The sequence below is a fragment of the Manis javanica genome, chromosome 3 (genome assembly GCF_040802235.1).
Source record: "Manis javanica isolate MJ-LG chromosome 3, MJ_LKY, whole genome shotgun sequence".
Classification (NCBI taxonomy): Eukaryota; Metazoa; Chordata; class Mammalia; order Pholidota; family Manidae; genus Manis; species Manis javanica.
In genome coordinates, this window is record NC_133158.1 from 129,841,141 (window position 1) to 129,866,120 (window position 24,980).

A 24,980-nucleotide genomic window follows, 5' to 3' on the forward strand; every position below is an offset into this window, starting at 1 on the left:
GTGCCACATCCACAGCATTGATCCACAACAAGCATGAATGATCTTGAACTGCCGCTAGATTTTTCCTTCACTTCTTCAGATCTAACCACCTGGGAGAGGTCAATCAGTTGGCTTACCTTAAGTCACCTGCCTGTATCTTAGCTCAGGAACAAAATAAATGGACCTATCACCCTCTGGGGACATATAAATCTTGCTTCCTACAAGCTCACCAGGAGCTCCCCTCATATTGGAAAGAAGTTCTGATATCAGGCAGTCAAAAATGAATTATAAAACAGCAACCCAACAAAGATCTGCTTACCCAAGCGATGGGAAAGGAAAGTGTTGCAGCAGGATTCTCTTGACATTACCCTTTACTGCTCTACTTGGAATTCTGGAATTCTCTTGGAATTACCCATGCTGCTCTACAGCATGGCATTCTTTCCCCTAATGTTAAATACTAGCAAGCGCTCTATAATATTCCAGCAGTGGTTATCAACTTGAACATGTATGAGAATAACCTGAGATACTTTGAAAACTGCTTAAGAGATTCAGACGCAAAGAGTCTGAGATGCCCAGAGGACTTTGCAGTTTCCCTTCTCCCTTACTTAATATTGGGTGACACCCGTATACACTTAACAATTTCCTCCAGTGAGTTTTACATCTACCAAGAAGTACTGTTTTGTTCCTAAATAGGTTTCTTGCAGTGACCGGTGTTGTAATACAGAAAATTATATGATTTAATTAACATTATGTAAGTAATGACACATTAAATGTCAAAATTACTCCTGTGAAAATTAACCTGTGTGCTTTGGAAAGACTTGTAAGTATTAACTGATAAAATGAAAGTGTTGCTGAAAAGATTACTAACAAGGGAAAGGGAGAAGTATAGTGACAATTGAGAAGAAAATCAAAGCTCAAAATTCAAAATTGTTCTGCAAGTCCCTAGTCCTTGCTCCTAAATGAGGAAACGTAGGTGCTGCATCATTAGTATGGCTTAAACAGGAAGGTAACTCTAGAATTCTACTTCCTAGAGCAGTACTCAAAGAAAAATCCTTGGTTCTATATCAAAAGATTGGGGATGAGTGTTTCAGTTAAAATAAACTGCTTTTCTCATCATTTGGCCATTTACTGGTTATACCTTCATATGGTATATAGTCAAGCCTTTACTCCTAAAAACTAGAAAGGAAACTAACAACTTGAATTCCAACTCTCATGAATGGGTGATTGTGGCTTTCTAGGTTGACAAAGGATGGGGGACTACTTTAGGGCCCAAATAAAAGATATTTGTCATTATTTAGACTCATACTTGTAGACCCCAGCTCACTTAAGATTCTTTAGTCCATTCTTTTGGTAATAACATAGGTTTCTACAAGTAAGCCATGGATATATAAACTGAGTTATAAAATGAAGTCTAGTCTACCACGGCATAATTATTTCGTTTTGTTAATTAAGGTAGAGTCAACCCACTAATCCCTTCTAAATTTTATATTCTAAATTCCCTAATTTTCCTGTTCATGAATCTGAACTCAATACTTGCTAAATTTCCTCTTTACTAGGTACTCTAGATGGTATGATCTCTGTTTAAGCAATGGCCCAATTTGTTCTTAATCAATTATATTATCTTTAAAGGAAACACTTAGAATTTATGTGTATTTTTATATCTCTGTGTTTTACAGACATTTAATTAGTTCCTTTGCAATATATGTGTCACCATCTGAAATATAACTAGTTTTTGAAGTAGCTGACTTTATTCAGTGAGTTGAGTTACATTAATCTATATCTACTTCCTTGAAGCCTAATATTTATGCAAAAAATAATACATGCAATTTGTAACTGAATGCTTTGGAACTATAGCTCTAAACAGAGATGAAGAAAAGTAATTGACTCTTTGCACCAGACATCTGGGTACAAGTCATCTTGAAACTTTGTGTATACTTAATGAATGTTCTGGCAGGTACATTAATCCAATATTCTGAAAACAAAATCACTAAGAAAATTCTGATTCCCACAAAAGCCAAGACCTTTAGCAGTAGAATATGTCTAAATTATGTAAATGTTGAACAGTCTGTGAGATGATTGTTATTTCATAAAGTACATTAGAATGATTAAATCATATATGATGGTTAGGTTATAGCATCTTGATATTCTTAACACTTAAAGAAGACAGGACTGAAAGAGTCTACATTTGGATAAAAATAGAAGAAAGAATGTAGTAACAACCATACTAATCTCATCATATCTAAGAAAATGTAGGAAGAAGTTAAAGTAGAAGTTGATAGAAATCAAGGAAAAGTAATTACCTTGGTTGTACACACATGAAATATTTATTAAGCACCAAGTATTATGTGGGATACCAAAGAATTAGAAAAGTGGTCTCAGATCCAAAAGGAATTTTGAGTTTTGAATTAAATGGGGAAGAGTGGACAGTTTCAGAGTTATAATCTTCTGCATTTGTGGCTAATGTACTTAAAGTAAAACAAAACCCTGAAGTTTAAGAATTCTACCAGTTTTTCTGCTCACAAAGACCTAAAAATGGAAAGTTAATTTATAGTAGTTTTATGTTTTGTCTTCCCTCTCTCAGAAAGAGACAATTTAGAGATATTGGAGACACTGTCTAAAATATAAAGATACTGCAAAGTGATAGACTGCTGAAGATTTGAATGGACATCATAGCCTATGATACAATTTCATAGTTTTATTTTCCATGATTAATTACATTTGGTAACTCTCCACCTTAATGTAATTATTTGAGTAAGATGTCAATATTTTCCAAGAAATATATCTTTATGACTAACTAGTAATAACTGCTAATACTAGCAATAACTGCTATTAGCTTAAAATTAAGGTACAATAAGATTTACTTTTCTGACATTATTTTAGAAACACTCAAAAAATCCAATTCCAAATAGAAAAATAGTTATATGTAAAGTTTATGCTAGTTGGAGAAATAACTGGAGGTAGGAGGATATAAATTTCAAACAAGTACATATTGAATTTTATTTTGGTTTTCATTTTTAACTGAAATTTCGCCCTTTAAAAATCAGTGTTGACTATAAAATTCAAATTGCTTATTTCAAAATAAAAAGAAAATTATTTCTCAGACCAAAGCATGCTGGGAGCTTATAGTCAGTATGTAGCTTCAAAACTAATTTCTCATGTACCTACTAAAAATAGGTAATTAAATAGGTAATGTTTAATCACCTATTAAAATTATTTAACAGTTGGATTCAATGACAAGAACAACACATGACAAGGAAAGAGCAAAAATAATGTTATTTTAATCTTTAAAGTAAATCAAATATCATAAAACATTTTAATGTCTAGTCTTATTCTTAATTGTGTAAAATTTTAATGTTACATTAAAAAAAATCAATTGACCCTCTCTACCCATATCCAATCAACTAAGTAAACTTTGCTTTTCCTTTCCAGTGGAATTTGAAAATTGTTAGTTCCCTTCCAAATGGAGATGAGATACAGTGACAACAATTGTTACTGCTACTATTGAATGGCTATGAATAAATGAAGACTTCGAGGTAAAATCATTATCAGCTTTGCTTTCCTAAGGTTTTACTAATATATAAAGCATCAGGTCAGAGAACAACCTATGTCTGGCAGTATTTTGGAACCATTTCTTTTTCAATTATTTCCTTAGTGATGTTTATCACTTGTCTATACATTTTTAAGATACATGTATGTGTACATATGTGTATATATGAATATACATATACATTTATGTATGTACATGTGAATATGAATATAAATGCATATTTTTGTAAATGCATTTATATATAAATATATAAATATACATATATAAACATAGATATTGAAATAGAAGTAGAGATAGAGAGAAGGGTATGCAATCTGTCCCATACTCGACTATGAAGAAGTCTAAATTTTATGTTCTCTTCCTAAATCATATGCCTGAGTAATAAACCATTTACTACACTGTAAAATACTACATTTATTAGTAATACAAATCAACAATATAAAGACAATACAAACTAAATAAATGCATGATGTTCCAAGTGATAAGGGACTGATTATGTGGTTGCATGGGCACCAATGTAACTACATGAAAACAGGGAGACTTGTATTACCTATAAGCTATAGAACATTTCCATAGCAGCCTGTCTTGGTATCTGCAAATCACCACACTCTTCTTTCCATTTTAAGAGTAATACACAAATTATAACTCTCATTATACTTGCTTTATCAAAATAGAACTTTCTTCACCGAAATTCTAATTATATCACTAATCATCTGCTTGGTTGGGTAATGTGAGGTTTACCTGGGTATCTAAGTGTCTGTACTCAATACTGTAAAGGACCCACTGTGATCTTTGCTCTACTGAGGGAGAAAGAATGACATGAAGAAGAGAATATTTGAAAAGAAAATATAAATTGCACCTAAAATCTAATAACAACAATAAAGAGAAATGGAAAGACATGAAGGAAATATTAAATGGTCAGCATAACAATCATATCCATCTGAATCCAAAATTCATGTTCTTTCCCACAAAACTAAACTTCTTGACTCAACATCGCCAGTTCAACATTTCTGACACTCTTCTTCCTCAATGGTAAAACCGCAAATATACTTAACAATCTAGAGTTGTTCTAATAAATGAGCTAAAACATGTAAAGTGCTTAGCCAGGGCCTAGCATATACAGTAAAAACTTTATAATTGGTAGCTACTATTATTATTTGACATTTCTGGGTTTTTCTCCCTTGGACACATCCCCACATCCCCTTAATTCTCAGCTGACTTTGTTGTTAGTATTACAGAGCTGTGAGATCAGCAGATGACTACTCCTGCCTAGGAAGGAGTTCCTCCAAAAGGAACTTTAAGTGAACAAGGGAAAGACCACTTCTAAGGGTTTGCCAAGACAGAGAACTCCCCTGCACAGGTCTGTTCCAATAAGCCACCTGCCCTTTTATATTTGACCTTACCTTTAGTTAAAAAATGCCATCAATTTACTTTGGTTATAATCGTTCTACTTCCCTAGCATGGCTTTTTTCTTCAGTATATATATATCTTAAAGAGGAAATACTATTTTAAAAGGTGTATGCAGGTCATAATCAGATGGCTGATAGGGGTGATACAGACACAGACAAACAAATGTGTGTTAAAATGTTTTGCTAAACTTTATTTTAAACTATTGGTGAAGATGTATTTTGGTCCATTGGTAAACTGATAAAAACAGATACTGTTCGGGACTTACACTAACACCATACTCCAACAAGTATTAAACTTGAAACTCATGGCTGACAGACAGAAAAACTTTCAAAAGAAACAACAAAATAGACTTTTTCCAAATTGTCAGAATAAAGCAAATCCCAAAGTAGCAACAATTCACATTATTCATCAAGAGTAGACAGCAAATAAATATTCCTTCCTTCTCCATGAAATGATTCTTTTTCAAAATAAAATAAGATGGGTAGAAATACTTGCCTGAGGATGTTTTCTAACAAAGGGAGTTGATCACAGATACTAAACACCTCTCCACTCACCCTGGATACTTAAAAATCCGTATCTTTTAATGTAAAAATGTAGTGTTGTACCAGTAGGTAATTTTAGAGGGTAATAAGGACATTGTTCTAAAAGCAAACAAGAAAAAAAAAAGAAAATATATGACTTTCATGCATGTGTTGCATAAATCTGACCCTATTTCCTTCTTACCTTTGTATCGCTGTTAAATGCTTGCCTTTTTTGACAGAAGAAAAAAGGAATCAATTAATTGAGACTTTATCATTGAAAAACTTTATAATATAAAAAATTTCAATGAATTTATCTGAAGTAAAATTGAGATATAAATTCTATCTGTAGACTTTGGTATAACTGCTTGTTTATCTAAAGTAGATACTGAAGTAAATAGAAGGAAAAATCTGCTGAGTAAGCATTTGAAGACAGAATGGGGAAAATTGAGACAACCAAAGATGTGTCCATACTCCCAAGGATGAAAATAGTTTCCAAAAGAGACCAAAAGAGAGGTCCAAACTAATGAGTTATGGGCAAAAAAAAGGCTTTATATATGGAGACATTAGTGATATGGAAAAAAATTAAAGAATTACAATGTTTCCAGTGGATAAGCCCCCAACACATGATTAAGGAATCAATGGGTAACACAGATAAGCAAGCTGACCTTCTGGAATGTCTGTCAATAAATGGAGGAGGGCATGGAAGTTCAGAAAACTTGAGAGGGGGATTTTATATTTGTTTTAAGATACCCTTTTGGAGTATGTTTTCAAAGCAGAAGGTGAAAATCACTGCAGCAACCAAGACTGATTATCAATGAATGGATTTATAAAAACTGATGGAGCAGGGCCAGGAAAGGGGAGAGGAAGAGATCAAAAATACAGGTGACCAGGTTAGCTTTGGGAAGGTCATCTTTTTATCTTAGACAGAAGAGAGGAAGAAAAAGATACATACAGTAAGAGATAACTGATGAGTGAACAAAAACATTGGAAGCAGCTGTCTAGTTCAGTTAAAATACTTTAGCACTCAATTTAGCACGAACTTGCTGTTGTTCACTAATGCTCCAGGTGTGGTAATGTCCTGCCCAGCCACTGGAACAGCTCTTCTAGCCCACAGGGCTTCCCATGATGCCCACACATTGCTATTCCTCAGTTGATCATCATGATATCCTTGCATGTTAACAGATTGGGGTTAGGTGTGTATGATTCGTTCTGATGGGATGTCCAAAGCAATTTCATCCATTATTATAAACTTGGATGAATTCAGGCTCACAGATGTTGCAAATTAGCAGAAGAAAGTAGAAAGAGAATTGTTTATCTTTGGATCTTCTAGTTCCAAGCATAAGGTGCAAAACAGAATAGGCCTATAAGTGTTCACTGAATTCATAAATGAAGCAAATAGCCAGTTTGTTTTAGTGAGACTTTAGAGAAACAGATTGCAGTTTCAGAAGATAAGTAACTACAAGGTGAATTTCAAGTAATATCCTATATATTAGTATTACTACAAGTATTTTTACCTGAAAATATATTTATATTATCCAAGGATTAAACATTATTTCATTCTATCATTTTGAGTATCATTGAGTAAATTTATATTCAACTAAAATATTTTGAGATTTTTCTGAGTTTCATTTGCTTAATAAGCTCACTTACTCCTATGGTCTCCAATATTTAACTTTTCAGATTTTTCTGCTTCTGTATTTGTCATTCACCATCATAGATGCCAACAACAGTATCACCATCATGGTTGTAGGGGAGGGAGAATTTCCTTAAAAAAAGGGGGAGTCTTATTATTCTCTTAGAAGTTTTATAAGACTGTCCTGCTAGAATCATTTCAAATCAATTGGGTAGTTCACCTACCAAGAAAGGCTGTAAGATTCTTGAGAACATCAAGAGTAACATCTCTTAACAGAACTGTAATATGAGACACATATGCAATTTTTAATTTAGCTCAATTCAACTAAAAAAACAGGTGAATTGGTTTTATTATATTTTACTTACTATTATTTCAAAATGAATCAATATAAAAATTATTAATGTGACATTTTCACTTCATTCTTTTTTTTTGTAGTGAGCCTCAAAATCCATTGTGTATTTTGTACATTTAATATCTCAGTTTGGACTAACTACAGTTTAAGTTTCATGAGCCACATGTTGCTAGTGGCTACCATAGTGAACCATACAGAGCTAGAGGTTCAGAGCACATAATTACAAATTATTTTTAAATTAAACAGGTATTTCTAAAAAATTTTATCAGGATATTTTTGTTTCTCTGTGAACAAACCAAAGAGTCAAATTTATTCCTACTTTACTGTATTGATGGACTCTATATAGATATCTAGGAAGAGAGTAGGAAGAAGCCAGACATTTTAAGGAGTTATTTGGTGCAAACCTCAGCTCTGGGAGGACATCTTCAAATTCAAATTCTTTTACCAAGATTATAAGATATTTATTTGCTACTGTTTTTCTTCCTTTTTCTTTTTTTTAGCTATTAAAATTCTCTCTCTTGCCCAAGGGTGATTGCACAGGTATTATGAAAGCTTCTGAGCTCAGAGATGGGAGCCTATGAAACCAGGACCCAGTAGGAAGAAACCAGCTGTTTTAAAGAATTATTAAAAAATATTCCTAAGTGTTTCTTTTAAGATGAATATAAGTAATACACTGAAATCTGAAATAACAGTTTTGTTTCTTAACATTCATCTAAGTCCCCTGGACTAAAAAACATGTGGCCTATATATAGGTGCTTTTTTCTGAGTTACAAGATGGCTGAAAGCTAGCTCACCCAAACTTTATTGTTTAGCATTTTAACAGCAAAAAAAAAAAAGCCAATAAGAAATAAATATCTTAGAATCTTGGTAAAATAATTTGAAGATGTCCTACCACAGCTGAGATTTCACCACCTAATTCAAGAAAGAATAAGGATAAATATCCACATGATCAAACCCTGAAATAATGGTGCAGGTTAGAAATGTTGACAGATCTTTAATTGTAGCAGCACAAAGGTGTGTCTGAATGCCCCATGCACCACTGATAAATAGGAATGTAGAATATGGTTTTCTGCCTTGACCTTCAAGCTCCAACTGTGTTTTGATCATCAAGAGTCCATAAATAATATAATTTACAACCTTTGAAAAGAGACTACGTGGACACAATAAACCCCATATGTTACATGGGGAAAGCAAGATATATGGTTGGCCTCATAGCCTCAGATGCAGTCAACCTTAGTGACAAAATTCACCATGTTAACACATCATTTTTCAGTCACGGTCTAATAACTGATGTTTATCCTTAGCTCTTTTATTTATGATCTTATAATACAGGTTCATTTTAGAGAACCTTAGATATTGGCCTTGTAAGTCTACAATATTTAGGTCTCAAAGGTATCTCAGCAAACTTTTTTCTGATTATCACTATAAGATGAATGCCCCTAAACTACATGAAAAGTAAAAAATATACTCTTCTATACCAGAAAAGGAAGGCTAAGATAGAGATCAGTTTGTTTATGTATAGTAATATTCCTATTTACTCTGAGGTCATGTTTTTAGAACACAGCAATCAAGTTAAAATAAGCTAAATTAGTATCTGGAGACACAAATAACTGTCACAAAGCCCAACAGAATGTCTGAAGGGGAGTGGAGTAATACTGAATAGCTGAAGTGGTCACCAGCAGTTTCTAGCACCTAAACGCAATAATATAAAGTATAAGTAACCAAAAGAAAAAAAAAAGAAATAAAAAAGGGAAACAACAAAACATTGAACTGTTTGCTTGTTTTTCTAGTTTCCAGGAGCAGATCATCTATAGCTGTTCAGGCCTGGGGCAAATGACTCAAATGTGTTGGAGATCTTTGTTATATTAAAGAGAATGCATAACTTTGATAACTTTCAGTAGACAAGAGCATGCTATATATTATTAAGTAGATTTTGAGAAATAGAAACTGATACCTTTTACAAAGTTTGTCTTGAGAAATGCCCTTCCATTCTTCCATTCTCATTTCTTACAGACCAATGTCTAATTTATAAGGTCTTACTGAATTACTACCTCCCTCATGATGCCTGCCTAGATACTACTCAGCTGAAGAAAACAAAACTAAACCCCTCACTCCTCTGAATAACCTTTCGTGACTTGGGATGTATTACTTTCAACCTTATTAGGCAGTTCTTTTTGAAGATATTTTGTATCTGCATTAGATGGTAAGGGCAGCAGAGGAAACACTAAACTGCCATCTATGTTCCTACAACCGGAGGAAGGGGCTGGGAACAGAAAGGCTGGAATGATGAAAATTTAGAAGCTTGATGGGGGTATCCCATAAAACTGAAACTCAGACCTCTGAATAGTGGTGACTGCCCAGGTATTATAAAAGTCTCTGAGCTCAGAGATGGGGCTCTATGAAACCAGGACCCAGACCTATGAGGAAGGGATTCTAATCAACTAGTGCTGGTCACTGATGGTATCATGTGGTTGGCTTAGCTAACACTGGAAAAAGTGCAAATCAGAATTAACTGCTGTGACTGAAAACTGCCGCTCTCTGGGTGAAGAAGCTTTGGTAGGATCACAATGACAGGAAAAGGAAACAAGACCAGGAACAAAATGGAACAGGAAGAAGTATCTCTTCCTATCCCAGGCTTCCATATTCCTTTGGAACCTCCTAGGGGACAGTCTGCTGAGCAGTAAGGTGGCCATGCAGAACTGTGGTCTGTAGAGTTACAGCCCCAGGCCCAGCGTGGCATACAGGATGGGATGGGAGTTAAAGACTAAAACATAAATGGAAAGAAAGGCATTGTCTAATCCAAATTATATCCCTTACATTATCTGCTGTTGTAGGCTGAATGGTGGCCCCAAAAATATGTCCACATCTTAATCCCTATAAACATTACTTTATTTGGTAAAAGGGTGCTTGCAGATGTGATCAAGTTAAGGATCTCTATTTAAGGAGATCAGCCTGTATTATCTGGATGGGCCCTAAATCCAATTACAAGTGTCCTTATAAAAGAGAGGTGGAGGGTTACTACATAGACACACGAAGAAAGAAAGAAGGCAGTGTGGAAACTGAGTAGAGATTGAGTGAGACCGCCACAAGCAAGGGAATGCTGGCTGCCACCAGAAGCCGCAAGAGGCAAGGAAAGGCTTTTCCCCCAGAGCCTCTGAAGAAAGTAAGGCTCCGCTGACACTTTGGTTTTGGACTTCTGGTCTCCAGGCCTATGAGAGAATAAATTTCTACTGTTTTAAATCAAATCTGTGGTATTTGTGACATAGCCATAGCAAACTAATAAACTTAATTTATGCCCTATATAGAGGAAACACTTCCTACAATTTTATGAAATAAATACATAAAATGGTAATCAAAAAAATTTTATTTACTTGGAGGAAATTTCATTTATTTAGAAAATTACAAATATGAAATAACACTAATGATGTGAGATCAGTGAAATTTGACTAAACTTAATCTAAACTATATGCAAAATTATTTAGAAGTGAAGAAATCTGACTTTATGTAATGTATCGTTTGACTTATAGTAATAAATATTTAAAATAGAAAATCAAACATTTTCTGAAATAAAATGAAACAAAGGTATTCCTCAAACACCAGAGATTAATCTAGAAAAGTATTTTACTATATTCTTAACTCTAAATTTTCAATGTCCAGAATGATTTTCTGTTCATCCACTTGATAATATATTAAAAAGGAAAAACTGGCACTATGAATCAGCTTAGAGAAACTGTCCAATCTTTACTTTTTCAAAACTGTCTACTTAATTTCATAGTTAATAGTTAAGACAAGTACAGAATTGAGAACAAGGGGAGTTTACAATAGCTTGCAGAGAGAACACTTAATATTTGGTGCATATATTTCTTTCCTCCTAAACTTTTGTATGTCAATGCTAGATGTTATTGGCTTTTGAATGATATTCTGTAAAATTAAGTTGAGTTAGCATATCTTCCAAACTCTCTGGTGGAGCATATGTAAGCTTTGATTAGAAAATGGAACCTACTATGATTAGCAATAAAAAACTGGAGACACTTTAACTGGCACATTTGAAGGCTGTTCCTTCCAAAACTACTTGGCCATGTTTCCTTTCATTTCATATTATTGTATAAAGAGCCAGATACTATTTGCATGAAATTATTTTTCAGTGAGAAAGAGAGGCAAGGTGAATTTTTAGTCTACATTAGGATTAGCCAAATATAACCAGACAGATACAAACAGAATTTCTTCCCAAGTGTTAAAGTGCTTCCCTAAAGTAATCTTACCTTGTCAGTTACATTATTCAAGCTGAAATTAGCAGAACCCCTATTAGAAAACAGAAACTCATTTTATCCTCATTATAGCCATTAAAATCTATTGCTCATGAAAGAAATCTGTAATTTTCTGTATCTCTCCTCTTCTTTATCCTCACATCTAATCCATCACCAAGCTCTGTAGATTCTACCTCCAAAATGTTACAAATTTCTCTCTCCATTTCAATTTCCATCAACACCCTCTTTGGTGATGGTTGATTTTATGTGCCACCATGGCTGTTATACCACCAATTTGTCTGGCCAAACACTGATCTATATGTTGCTGTGAAAGTACTCTGTAGATATTAATAAGTACATTCTGTTGACATTAAGTAAAGGAGATTATCCTTGATAATGTGAGAGGACTTCATCCAATCAACTGAAGTCCTTAAGAACAAAAACTAAAGTTTCCTGGAGAAAAATAAATTTTGCCTCAAGACTGATATACAAATCTTCCAAATTTCCAGTGTGCCCTATGTATTTCAGACTTAAGACTGCAACATTAACTCTTCCTTCTTGCTAGCCAAATCGACTTACTTACCAGTCTCCACAACTGAGCCAATTAAAAAACATCTGTCTGTCTACCTATCTATCCATCCAACCATCCACCCATCCATCCATCCTATTGGTTCTGTTTCTCTGTAGAACTCTGACTGACACACATAACTCATTAAAATATCATATCATTTTTCATCTCTTCATTTCTTCCATTACCTCCTTAATCCCATCTCCACATAGACAAAAATAGACAGATAAAGAGAGAAAGGGATAATAGACTGATGTTATCCTTTGCTTAAAATCAGATTTCAAATGCATTGAAAATAACATTTAACCCCCTTTTTATGGCCTCTGGCCCTTTTTTAATTCTCCAAACTCAACCAAGTTGCTCTTCCCCAATCAATTTGGACATGTTTAAAGAAAAAAAAAGTCCTATTTGTTTTACTTCTAGATATTTTTAAGGTTTTTAATTATTTATTTGGTTGTCTGTCTGCCTATTTTGTTTATTACCATAATGGCTGAAGTCCACCAGGGGAGGACTGATATTTATATTTTTAGGCATTGTATTCTCAGTGCCTGGCATAGTTCTGGCATTTGGTGGGTACTAAATATTTGCTGACTTTATAAATGGAATCAATAGTAAACCTAGATAAGTATTTTGAAGTGTCAACAACTTCTAACTTACAGATAAGAAAAGTAAGATTAACGTAAGAATCAGAGGAAATATAAAAACCAAAATGTCACCCAACTCATAGGCATTAGTCTTACAGCCTATTTCTGAGTAGCGGCAAGGATTAAATATCCATAGGATCATTTTATTCACCTCAACTTTCTCTTTTCAATCACCATATTTTTATCTTACTCCTATCTGTGAGGCTACTACAAAAGTGGCCATGCATTTGGTAAAAAAATCAAACTTAGAATGTCTACAACCAGGTTTTATCACTTTCTAATTTATGTCATTTACCATCTTGGGTAACTGTGGGGAATTTTTTTCTTTTTTAAACTTCTGAGTCCTGATATTCAAAATAGGGAAGATATCTGCTTGAAAGAGTGATTGACAGATCAAGAAGAATATATAGAGAGTACCAGGGAAAAAAAAATTCGACAATTTCCATAAATGCCCTTGGAAAGGATGGTAGAGTTAAAGAGAGAGCATTTTGCAGCAAGAAAGCCCTGGGTAAAACTATGAAGCTCCAACAATTAGAAGTATGCTGTTGTGAAGATCAGAGGTCAGCACCAAATGTATTAACTGCCTGACACATCATTAGTATTTCATTTGTTAAAAATTCCTATGGGCAATATCCTTGAGTCCCTGAATATCTGCTCAGGTATTATAAACTGAACACTCTTAATAAAACCTAGTGTGGGATATGCCTCCACCTCACCACCACCACTATAACCACCCCACCACCTCCGCCACCCCATCCATCACCTCCACCACCATCTCCACCAGCAACTGCTGCACAAGGCAAATCCTAGTTCCTTTAAGATCCAAAGAGAACAGTATAAAAAGGCCATATTGGTTTTCTGAGTAAGTAGTTAGCAAATGTTACCAAAGCACAGAAAACAGTCCACAACTTAGATCAAATCATCACACAGGATTTGGGAGGCAGAAAGAGAAGTGAAACTATATGCTTTTGCAGTGGTTGCAGGAAAACAGGAGATGGCAGAAATGAGATTCAGGGCTTCTCAGAGAGCTCCTGAAAATTGTCTTTTTGAGAGCTGCAGGCACCTGGGACTGTCACTGAAGGTCTTCTTTCAGTTCTGGTAGTTCTAGACTCCATGAACCTTAGTGGAAACTTCCTTGACCTTTACATCTCCAGTGCTTCCAATGAACATACAAACATTAATTCTACTAAAACTATTCCTACTTTGAATAACTAGATTGACTCCTAGTTTTCTCATTAAAATTTTTTTGATAAAGATCTGGCAGGAAATACTAGAATCCTGACATATGCAAACTGTGGGCTGATTGTATTTTTTATTAAAACTGTATCAGTTATATATTAAATTCTAATCTTGAACAATGTGGTACTCATCCTATGGTTCTATTCCCATTTTATCTTATTGTCCCTGTAAGTTTCCAAGTTGTTATCATCTCAGTATGGTTTATAAGTTCACAGCCTCTTTTGTTTCTCCAGCAACTGAAAATGTAGTCTGATGACTTCAGTAAGCACACTGGATAAGCCAATACTAGTTAGCAAAGCATGAAGGTCCCTGTGGTTACCATGCGGAAGGGTGTGTGTGCACGTGTTCCTTTTGCCCTCAGTAGAGTAGCTCATGTAAGCATTCATTTAAACAAAAAATTGCACGGGGATAGGGGACAGCATTCAATATGTACTTTATAGAATCACATCTATTGCCTCTCAGTCCTTTCTGTATGTGCCAAGCTGGTATGTTATAACTGTTCCATATTTGTGTGTGTGTGTGTGTGTGTGTGTGGTATAAAGATCTACTTTTTATTACCAGAAGAAAATGCTTTTACTGATAATCTAAATATTGGCAAATATAAAGTGATTTCTGAACATTTGATCTAATAAGCATAATGATCTACACAGCAATAAAGCAGTTTCATTATGCAGCAAAATAAAATATTAGATTCTGCAGTCCATACAAAGAAAATATCCACCATGTTCTTTTCTCTTAATTGTATTTGAATCATTAAATCAGCAAGATTACTTACACATGGAAACACTAATATGTAGTACTAATGATAGATAAAATAGGTTCTAAGATAAAGTATAGAGAGACAAGTGCTAAACTGTTTAACATAGTTTCATGGAGAACCTAGATTTTGTTATTTTTCATCCCTCATTGACATAATTATTTAATTAACTTCAATAATTATTTTTAAAGGAAATTAGAAGTCAATTCATATTAGTTATAAATACTTCCTCAACTAATATTGCCATTAACATAAATATCTGCCTCTTTGTCTTTTCTTAATTGATTAAAAGAATGGTGTCATGGAAGTTCAGTGTCTTGTAGGATTACTTTTTCAGTGGCCTTTTTAGGTCTTAAGCCCATAACTTTAAATTCAAGGTCTAGTGACTCCATCTCTAGACTGCACTGTTACTTATGTAAAAACATTTCTAACTCTAATATATGAAATTTAGCAGACAAATATCTCTCCCCTTTTAACTGTTTCTAGGACTTAGAGAAACAAGAAAGGGCCAGAAATATTTTGGGAAAAAGTAATTTTACTGATTCAGGATCTTAAGGCATATCTTTATTTCCAGAAGTAGGGACAGATTTTGTGCCACACAGATGCACTTTTGCAAATATTAGGGCTAGGAGATGTAACCTCAAATGCAGAACAATCAAAATTAACAAGCCTAATGAAAGCTGAATCTATTTAATATGTGGTTATATTTGTAACAAAATCTAACTAAATTCATTGGTGGCTTCTGAGCAAACTAGGAATAATTTACATCAAATGTATGCAGTACTGTCAAGGCGATAATGAGGCCAATCTTGCAATATTGTTAGAAGGGTTAGAGATAGTATATGAAAACACACAACATGGTGCCTAGTACAAAGTAGATCCTCCTCTGTGACAAATACTGTTATTATTCTTAATCTTAACATTATTCAATATACCATAAAATCACAACTAACCCTCAGACTGGTAATGTGTCTTGACTTGCAAATATGGCAACAGTAATTTTTGTTTTCACTTTAGATGGAAAGGAACCTCAAACCTGAAAGAAATATTTTTATAAAATCCAAACAATTGTCTATACATGGATTTCTACTTTGATATACTTGCAAACTGGATCTCAGACTTATTAGCCTGAAAAAATGGTCATTGTCACTTGATGCTTTTTAAACAAGTGTTTCAATGTCTAATCAAATTGTAGTGAACATTACTTGCCAAATTGGATATGCTCTTTGTTTTAATAATAACAGAATGAGCTTTTTAAAAAAAGTAACTTGGATTTCAGCATTTTTTTCTTTTTAATTTGGGAGCTTTTATTTTTGTTCCATCTAGAAGTAGAAACTTCAAAAATATGAAAGAGATACATAATTATAAATCTAATATATGTGTTTATTCATCAAAGGGTAAAGGGAATATATATATAATGATCAGCATTGTACAGATTTTGTACATGAGCCAGGTCTTCAACCCTCTTTCGGAAATTTTACATTGTGTGGATTATAAAACTCTGTATTCATAGATTCTTTTGTGCAAGTGGCCGCTATTAAAAATATTTAAAAAGTATTATGGTAATTCTTAATCACTAGTTATTTTTTCATAGTCTAAAGAGATCAGAGGCATTGCTGATAGAATTAATGACAAGAGAAACAATGGTGGGATTTTAGCTTCATTCAGACCACCCACATCTCTCTAAAAGAAAAAGTACAACCCGAACAAAGTAGTTATTATCCCAAACACTGAACATGAGGTTCTATTAGTACTTATATAGCTAACTCTAATTAAAACACCATGAAAACTGTATAATGAGATACTGTTATTCTGAAATGTTTTTTAGGGTGTGGGTTTCAATCTCTTTGAATTCTTAATATCAAATGTACATACAGAATATGTAGCTGGAAACTTGATCATAGAGTATCTGAAAAATGTTTTTTTTAATAGTTGTGTCTATTGGCATTACTTGCCTGAGTGTAAACTAGGGCTAACATTCTTCAAAAGCAGAGTTTCAGGAGCTTATGTGTTTGAAAAATACTTTTAATGGATTGCTTGTTTTGTTTCTTCTTGGCTCAAGGCAGAAGCATCTTGACATTTACATTGCTGCTTTCCTGCTTTCAATGATGCTGACAAAAAAACTATCTTGGCTTGGATAGGCTTGAAATCGTCCTCTGAACTTTCACAAAGCACTCCAGTTGTCCTGGAAAGGACTTTCTTTATTACTAACCTGCTCCCCCAGCTTTTCCAAGGACACAAAGCCAGAGATACATCCACATGTACGGACACATACATACATTGTCTCTCAATATACAAACGGGTTAACTCCCCAAACTCCTGGTTAAGGCCATTGTTTGGAACTCAGACACATCTTCCCATAGAAATAATATAAAAGTAGTTACTTATATGGCACTTAACGGATGGACTATTTAACCATGATATAGCTGAATTACCACTTTTTGGAAAGAATACCAGGATGACACTGCATCAAAATATCAAAGTCAGAAGTAAAAACAGCAGAATGGTAAAAAAAAATACTTTAATTTTGTAATATTTGTATAGGATCCTATATTTTACCAATTATCTCACCACACTTTATCCTATTTTATCTAATTTTATTCTAATATTTTATCTAAATTTATGTAATATTAATTGCCTTTTGAGATTTTCTATTTTAGAGATAAGAAGTTGACCTTCAGAGCTGATTTTCAGCTTGCTCCAAGTTATGCAAGTAGTGACATACAAATTGTCATATTCAAACCCCTTTCCACCTTTATAAATTCCAAATCCAGTGGTCTCCCTACAACATAATTATGTAGTGTTCTTAATTCTGAAAGCTATTATTGACAACTTTTTATGCTGACAGTAAAAGTCAATATTAAAAACATATTGTATGTCAAAAGAAGAAAGGCAATTCAATGGAGAAAGGAAAATCCTTTCAATAATGGTGTTGGAACAACTGGGCATCCATATGCAAAGATAATATAATTAATCTGACAAAGACATTACACTCTGCACAAAATTTAACTCAAAATGGATCACTGACTAAAATAAAAACCATAAAATTTGCAGAAGAGAACATCAGAGACAATTTAGGTGACCCTGGATTTGATGATGAGTTTTTTGATACACCAAAAGCACAATTCAATAAAAAATTTGATAAGTTGGATTTAATTAAATTAAAAACTTCCATTCTATAAAAGATAGTTATAAGAAAATGAAAAGACAGGCCACACACTGGGAGAAGATATTGGAATAAACATATCCAATAGTGAACTTGTATGCAACATACATAAAGAACTCAACTCAAAAATGAGAAAACAAATAGCTCAATTTAAAAGACAGGCAAAATATCTGAACAGACACTTCACCATAGAAGATATATATAGAAGGAAAATAATCATATGAAAAGATCCTTAACATCATATGTCATTAGAAAATTGTAAATTAAAACAATGAGATATCAAAACACACCTATGAAATGGCTAAAACCCAGAACACTGACAACAAATTCTACTGAGGATGTGGCATAACTGAAACTCTTATTCATTGCTAGTAGGAATGAAAAATGCTACAGCCACTTTGGAAGACAGTTGGGCACTTTCTTACAAAACTTATATGATCCAACAATTGTATTCCTTGGTATTTACCAAAATGAATTGAAAATATACATCCACAGAAAGATCTGCCCATAAATGTTTATAGCAACTTTACTCATAATTGTGTAAATTAGAAGGAAGCCAAGATATCTTTCAATAGGTAAATGGATAAACAAACTGTGCTACATCTATACAATGAAATCTTATTCAGTAATAAAAAGAAAAAGATATAGAGGAAATTTAAATTCATATTGCCAAGTAAAAAAGCCAATCTGAAAAGGTTAGATACTGTATGGTTCAAATGCTAGGACATTCTGGAAAAGACAAAACTGTGGAGATAGTAATAAAGATCAGTGGCTGCCAGAGGTTCAGGGAGGAAGAAGTAGGCAGAGCACAAAATTTTGTTAGTCAAATTATTCTGTATGATACAGTAATGGTAAACACATATCATTGTACATTTTTCAAAACCCATAGAATGTAAAAAAACAAAGCATAAACCTTAACATACACTATGAACATTATTTAAGACTAATGTATTGATATTGACTCATCAACTCTAATACTAGTGCAAGATGTTAATAATAGGAGGAACTGTGCCTTGGTGTGGGGAAACCATGTGTGGGCATGTGCATGTGTGTGTGTGTGTGTGTGTGTGAAGTGTTGTATGGGAACTCTGTACTTTTGCTCCATTTTTCTCTAAACCTAAAACTGCTCTAAAAAAGTGTTTTATTTTATAAAAATATATTGTAGTGGGGAATGCATAGGTTCACCAGACCAGACTGTTACTCTACCTTTGCAGAGCAGTAGCTATAGAGAGTTAAAAAGACTCCAACCATAAAACATGAGGTCTTGATGCCCCAAGACCTCATCTCCAGATATTCCAGACTTGGACAGAGAAGAGGCTCTTTCTGCTACTCTTCCCTGCCCTGCCTGGTCCCAGAGGGATCCTAGAAACAAGCTGAAATAAGATAACCACAGCCTCTTGACCCCTAAATTCACCTAGTTCTTCCTTAACACCACTTTCCAAATCATCCCTATGCTTTTCATTCCAACACCAATAGTCCAAATCACGCTCTCAGCCCTCCGTGCCTTTCTCATTTCCCCAGTCTTCCCAGAGTTTCCCGTTCTCTCCCAGCTCCAGCTCACCCCATCTGGAGCATCAGGTCAATCTTCCTACTGACATCAATTTCTTCGTGGCTTTTCTTGTGAAAAACAGAGCCCAAACATTTCAATAGACAATGTAAGAGACTTCACAGTGTGAATCCTTCCTACCTCTCCAAAATCATATGCCTAATAACCAATCAAACCATTTCACTTCTTGTTCTCCACACCGCAGTATACCACATCCAAGTTAAGTCCCCTTTGTGTCTTTCTTTACTATCTCTGGCATGCTCCCGTTTTAGTTTGGGCTATATCAGAATACTATGGGCTGAGTGTCTTATCAACAGCACAAACTTATTGCTCACAGTTATGGAGGGTAGCGAGTATAAGATCAAGGTGCCAACAGGTTTGGTGTCTGCTTAAGGCCTGCTTCCTAGTCCACGACATCCTGGCTTCACCTGGCAGAAGCAGCAAGGCACCTCTCCAGAGTCTCTTTATTAAAAACACTAATCCCATTCATGAGGGTCTTGCCCTAACAAACTAAACATCTCCTGGGGCTCACCTTCAAATATCATCACATTGGGGATTAGGTTTCAACATACACATTTTGGGGGAACACAAACATTCAATCTATAGCACTATCTAATTTAATGGGCATTTTATCATACCCTCAAGCCCAGATAAATTTCTCCCTTTCCCTATAGTCTTTCTTGACTGTCACAGATAATAATTTTTCTCTTCACTGAATCCCAACAGCACTTCTTACCTGTAGCATTCACTGACTACTTTGCATAAATATTCTGAAAATGTATTTGATCTAGGATTTATATATTTTACCTCTTGCATTACATTAAACTCCTGGAAGGTGGGGATCTTACATTGTCAGTTTCCATCAGTATGCTTGCACAGAGCAATGTTCAGTGAGGGTTCATTTATGAGAAAGACAGTCAGTTTTACATGCAACATCAAAGGATTTGAAATCATTGAATTTTCTGATGCCAAATTATGGGAGAAAAATCTTTCATATATTCCAAAGATAATATATTTCAGTGTTTAGTGACACTTTGGTTGAGGCAGTATCCTTTGGGACATGATCCAAATTTCAAATGCAATATTTAGCTTTACACAGTGAGATTCTGTCAACAAATTTATTAAAAAGCAAATCATTTTTTTACTTCCTCCTTGTATATTTGATGAGAATTGTCATAACATCACCAGACTGAAGTGTGAAATTCTTACATGAATAACATCTCTAAAGGTTGTTTAACATTTAAAAAAACTTTGCTCACCAAATGTTCTTTGTATAATGAAATTAACAATTTTATCTTTTCTCCATATAGTTACCATTATAAATAAATAATTTTTCTATTTTCTTAAACTGCATATCATGCTATCACACCCATTTCTTTACTTTGTTTCCTCCCCCTACAAAGGATGAGCTTATGTTTGAGATGAGAAAATCTATTATAATTTGAAATTGTTACATCAAAAAGATTTAGAAATGAGAATTCTCTACCAAGAAAATAAGATGAAGTAGGAAAATTTGTTATATATTTCAGAAAGGAAGTAAAAACTCATGACAGTCTGAGATAAAGGTCAGTCAATAAATCAAAATGAAGCTATTTAATCTATTTGCACCATGGCATATAGATGAATTAAAAGAGCCAAGGAGAAAAATGGCACATGTGTATTCCTTCAGTAACTATAGTGATAGTTTAAAATAATGCCAAAATATTGAACCATAGCTTTCAATCCTAACGTTTGTTATATGAGTTGGAACATTACCATAATCAACATTTTGAGGCTTGTACACTGAAATACAAGGAATGCTATAATCACATTATTTATAGGAAAACAATCACTTTCTTAATAGTCATTGTTAAGTCAGGGTAACACAAATACTCACTTTTCTACTCAAAATGCATCGTAAAAAAGAATTGAGTCCATAAATATTATTGAAGGGGTACTGGAAAGTGCACTGGACACATATCAGAACAAAGAGAGGTATTCTACTTCTATTGCAAGTGCCAAGGCAAGTGAGAAAAAAGTTTACTAAGTCATGATATACAAAACTATGATCCTAATGTATGAGTCCTATTCATTTATGAATTTCTCATAATTAACAGTGAAAAGAATTTTGTATTCTAAAAATATAATTCAGCTAATCTGAATAAGACTTTTTAATAATGCTAGATTTAATAATGTGGCTTAATTTTTCTCCTTAGCAGCTATTATATGTATATAAATATATGTAGTATACTATATTTTACTTCATTACCTTGTTCATTCTGTTTCCTCATCCCCACCACTGGAATATCATCTCATCAGGGCTGGTGTTTCTAATTTGAGGCAACTGCTGCATCTCTGGTGCTTACAAGTACACGGGGTACACAGAGTGCCTTAAAAATACCTGTTGTTATAGATGAATGTTTCCCCAAGTGTCATAATACAGAGTCAGAGTGCTAAAATAAATAATGTAAAATAAGGATTTTAAATGTGAATTTTGAGTTTAAAATTATAAATGAATACCACCAAATTTCCAAAGGAGAAAAAGTTTCTTATTTTCAAGGGTCTCATCCCATCATGTCATTCTGTAGATGTAGAAATTAAGGTTGCACAGAAATCAAGTGGGTTGTCAGATCACAGAACTTTGATACCAAAAGTCACCTTAAACCTCATGTAGTGCCAATATTCAGGTGCTTAGGGTTACTCAGTCTGTGAGTTCATACTTGCAGTGACAGTGAGTTCACCACCCTGTAAAAGCATCAGGTTTAGTCTTAAGAACACTTACTAGAAACTTCCTTCTTGTATGTAGTTAAGATTTCTATTCCCATGCTTCAATATTCAGTCCTAGTTATATCCAGTCCTTTGTTATACCAGCATATGTAGTATGTGTTGTGGATACATACATACACTATACATATATATATTATATAGTATCAAGTCTAAATTTGAGGTCCTTTATGAATGAAAGTTCTGGGCCATTAAGAATGAGAATAGTCTTCCTGGATCTCTCTTTCTCCAACACCTCTTCACTTCATGCCTTTTCTTATGATAAACTGTGGACTAGTCATATATATATATATATATATGTGTGTGTGTGTGTGTGTATGCGTGTGTGTATACACATATGTATGTATGCATATATATGTATAAAATATATTTATATATAAATATATACTATATGTATACCCATATACATATATATATAAAAATTACAAACTCACATACATATATACACACACACACACCAGACATATATATGCATATATAACTAATTATTATATTCATTTAGATGCATCTATTATTATTTATTTTATACTATATTTGTATTTATTATACATCTAATACACAGAAAAGTGTATTTATATTTTGTATCCCTACTAAATTTCTACTATATCAAGAACCTCAAAAGGAAAATCATGTGTCACCTATCTCAACCTCTAAGGGCATAAATTGAATCACTGTTTCATATGAAAGTTGTTTTATTAAAATATTTGTTAAAATTATTAAAATGTTTTCAGAAATCACTGTATTGCAAATTTCTAGCCATATGTCTCTAATCCCCTGATTGTGTCAAGATCCATCTAAATCCCAATCTCTCCTGAATATTAAACTTATTTAACTCTCTCTTGAAATGTAGTTTCTAGAAGTAAATACAATGCTGTACACGCAGTCTTATAAGGATAGACTAGCATGGGCTTCTCTCTTGATTTATTTTTTTAATTTAAAAGAATTTTTTTTGGTTAGATGTTTTTAATTTAATTTTTTTACTGAGGTATAGTTGTTATATAACCTCATATTTGGTTTCAAATATGCAACATAGTGATTCAACAATAATCTACATTATTAAATGTTCACTTCAAGTAGTGTGGTTACTGTCAACATAGAATGATGTTACAGAACTACTGACTATATTCTCTATAGCATACTTTCATCCCTGTGACTGATCTATATTATTATTGAGATATTATGCCTCTTTATGCCTGCCACCTGCTTCAACCACCTACCCCCAACCCCACCCAGAAAAGAAAGATGCAATATGGTAACTATCAGTCACGTTTTGGTGTTATGAGTCTATTTCTGCTTTGTTAATTTGTTTTGTTTTGTTTTGTTTATATTCTACATATAAGTGAAATTATATGGTATTTGTCTCTCTCTGCCTGGCTATCCTGATTTCTTCAAGAAAGTATATTTCTCCTAATATAACCCATAATTTCAACTAATTTTTCAGTAGCCATATCACATTTGACTCATATTGACACTAATGTCAAAAAACAATTCTTAGTCACTTTCTATATGATACTGCTAAATCAAGTTCCCTTTTTCCTAAATCTATGCATTTGAACATTTCTTTGGAGGAAGAGAATATTCCCCGAGTTGTAGATGAAACAACTGTTTTACTTTAAAAAAATAGTGTTAGGTTCACAGAAGGTACATACTCTGAAATTTTAATTGAGGGACACAAAAATGTAAATTTAGAAACACATATCTTACCTATAAAAACCTGGTGGCACTTTCTGTACCAGGAAGTTTTTCTCCATGTCTTGGAGAATATCATTCAACATTCGGACCCGGATGGGAGCTCTTTCCTTGGGATCATTAGCAGGACGCATCTCATCTGACTGAAAGAGTTCAGCACTGTCCCGAAGGTGTGAGGCCAGAACTAACAACTCATGTGTGTTGGCTTGATCACCTGGTGAAGATAAATGAGCACATTTCAGAAGAAACATTCTGTAAGGAGCAAAATAATGTCAAAAGGAAGATTCAACATCAATTAAACTTTTATAATGTATCCATTCTGCCAAAAATACTTGTCTAAAACTACTATATTCTATGAAAAGTATTAAAATTCATTACTAACACCACTGATAATAATTACTACTACTACTAATAGTACTAGTAAATAAGTACTGATTGTTGAGAGACTGCTGTGTTCCAGGCACTGTGTTGAGTACTTTCCATAATTATCTCATCTAATAGTCACCAAACCTTTACTGTCATGTTCATTTCCTAAAAACTGAGAATGAATTAAGGTAAGTGTGGGAAGAATTGAAGTTCCTAGGACCAAGGATCCTCATCTGACCCTAAAATATTTGATGATATAATTAGCCTATTGCTAGGTTAATACTTCCACACCTGTAGGCAGTAAGTTATTATTGACTGAAGTCACAATATAAAGAGCTCTGTCTAGTGTTCTGGGTGGAGGCAGAGACAAAGGAGGATTACAGACCTGCAGACTGTCGGATGCAGATGTAAATCTAATGCTCAGCCTTTCGCCAGGAGAACAAGCCAGGTAAGAAACCATTTTATCCCAAGAATGTTCCATAGTCATTCTTCAGTCTCACTGAATCCATAGTTAAGTAGCCCAGGGGCTAAAACCCAATTCCAAGACAATTGG

At 33.8% G+C, this 24,980-nt stretch overlaps 1 protein-coding gene across 9 annotated transcripts in view; it reads right to left on the bottom strand.

Moving 5' to 3' along the window:
• The window catches only part of NAALADL2 (N-acetylated alpha-linked acidic dipeptidase like 2), a 1,394,480-nt gene that overhangs the window by 28,687 nt on the left and 1,340,813 nt on the right, over positions 1 to 24,980 (bottom strand). For all 9 annotated transcript variants that reach the window (XM_073232064.1, XM_073232060.1, XM_073232062.1 and 6 more), the window contains one exon: positions 24,077 to 24,275. In XM_073232064.1, coding sequence (XP_073088165.1) covers positions 24,077 to 24,275 — 199 coding nt within the window. The remainder of the gene's footprint in view (positions 1 to 24,076; positions 24,276 to 24,980) is intronic.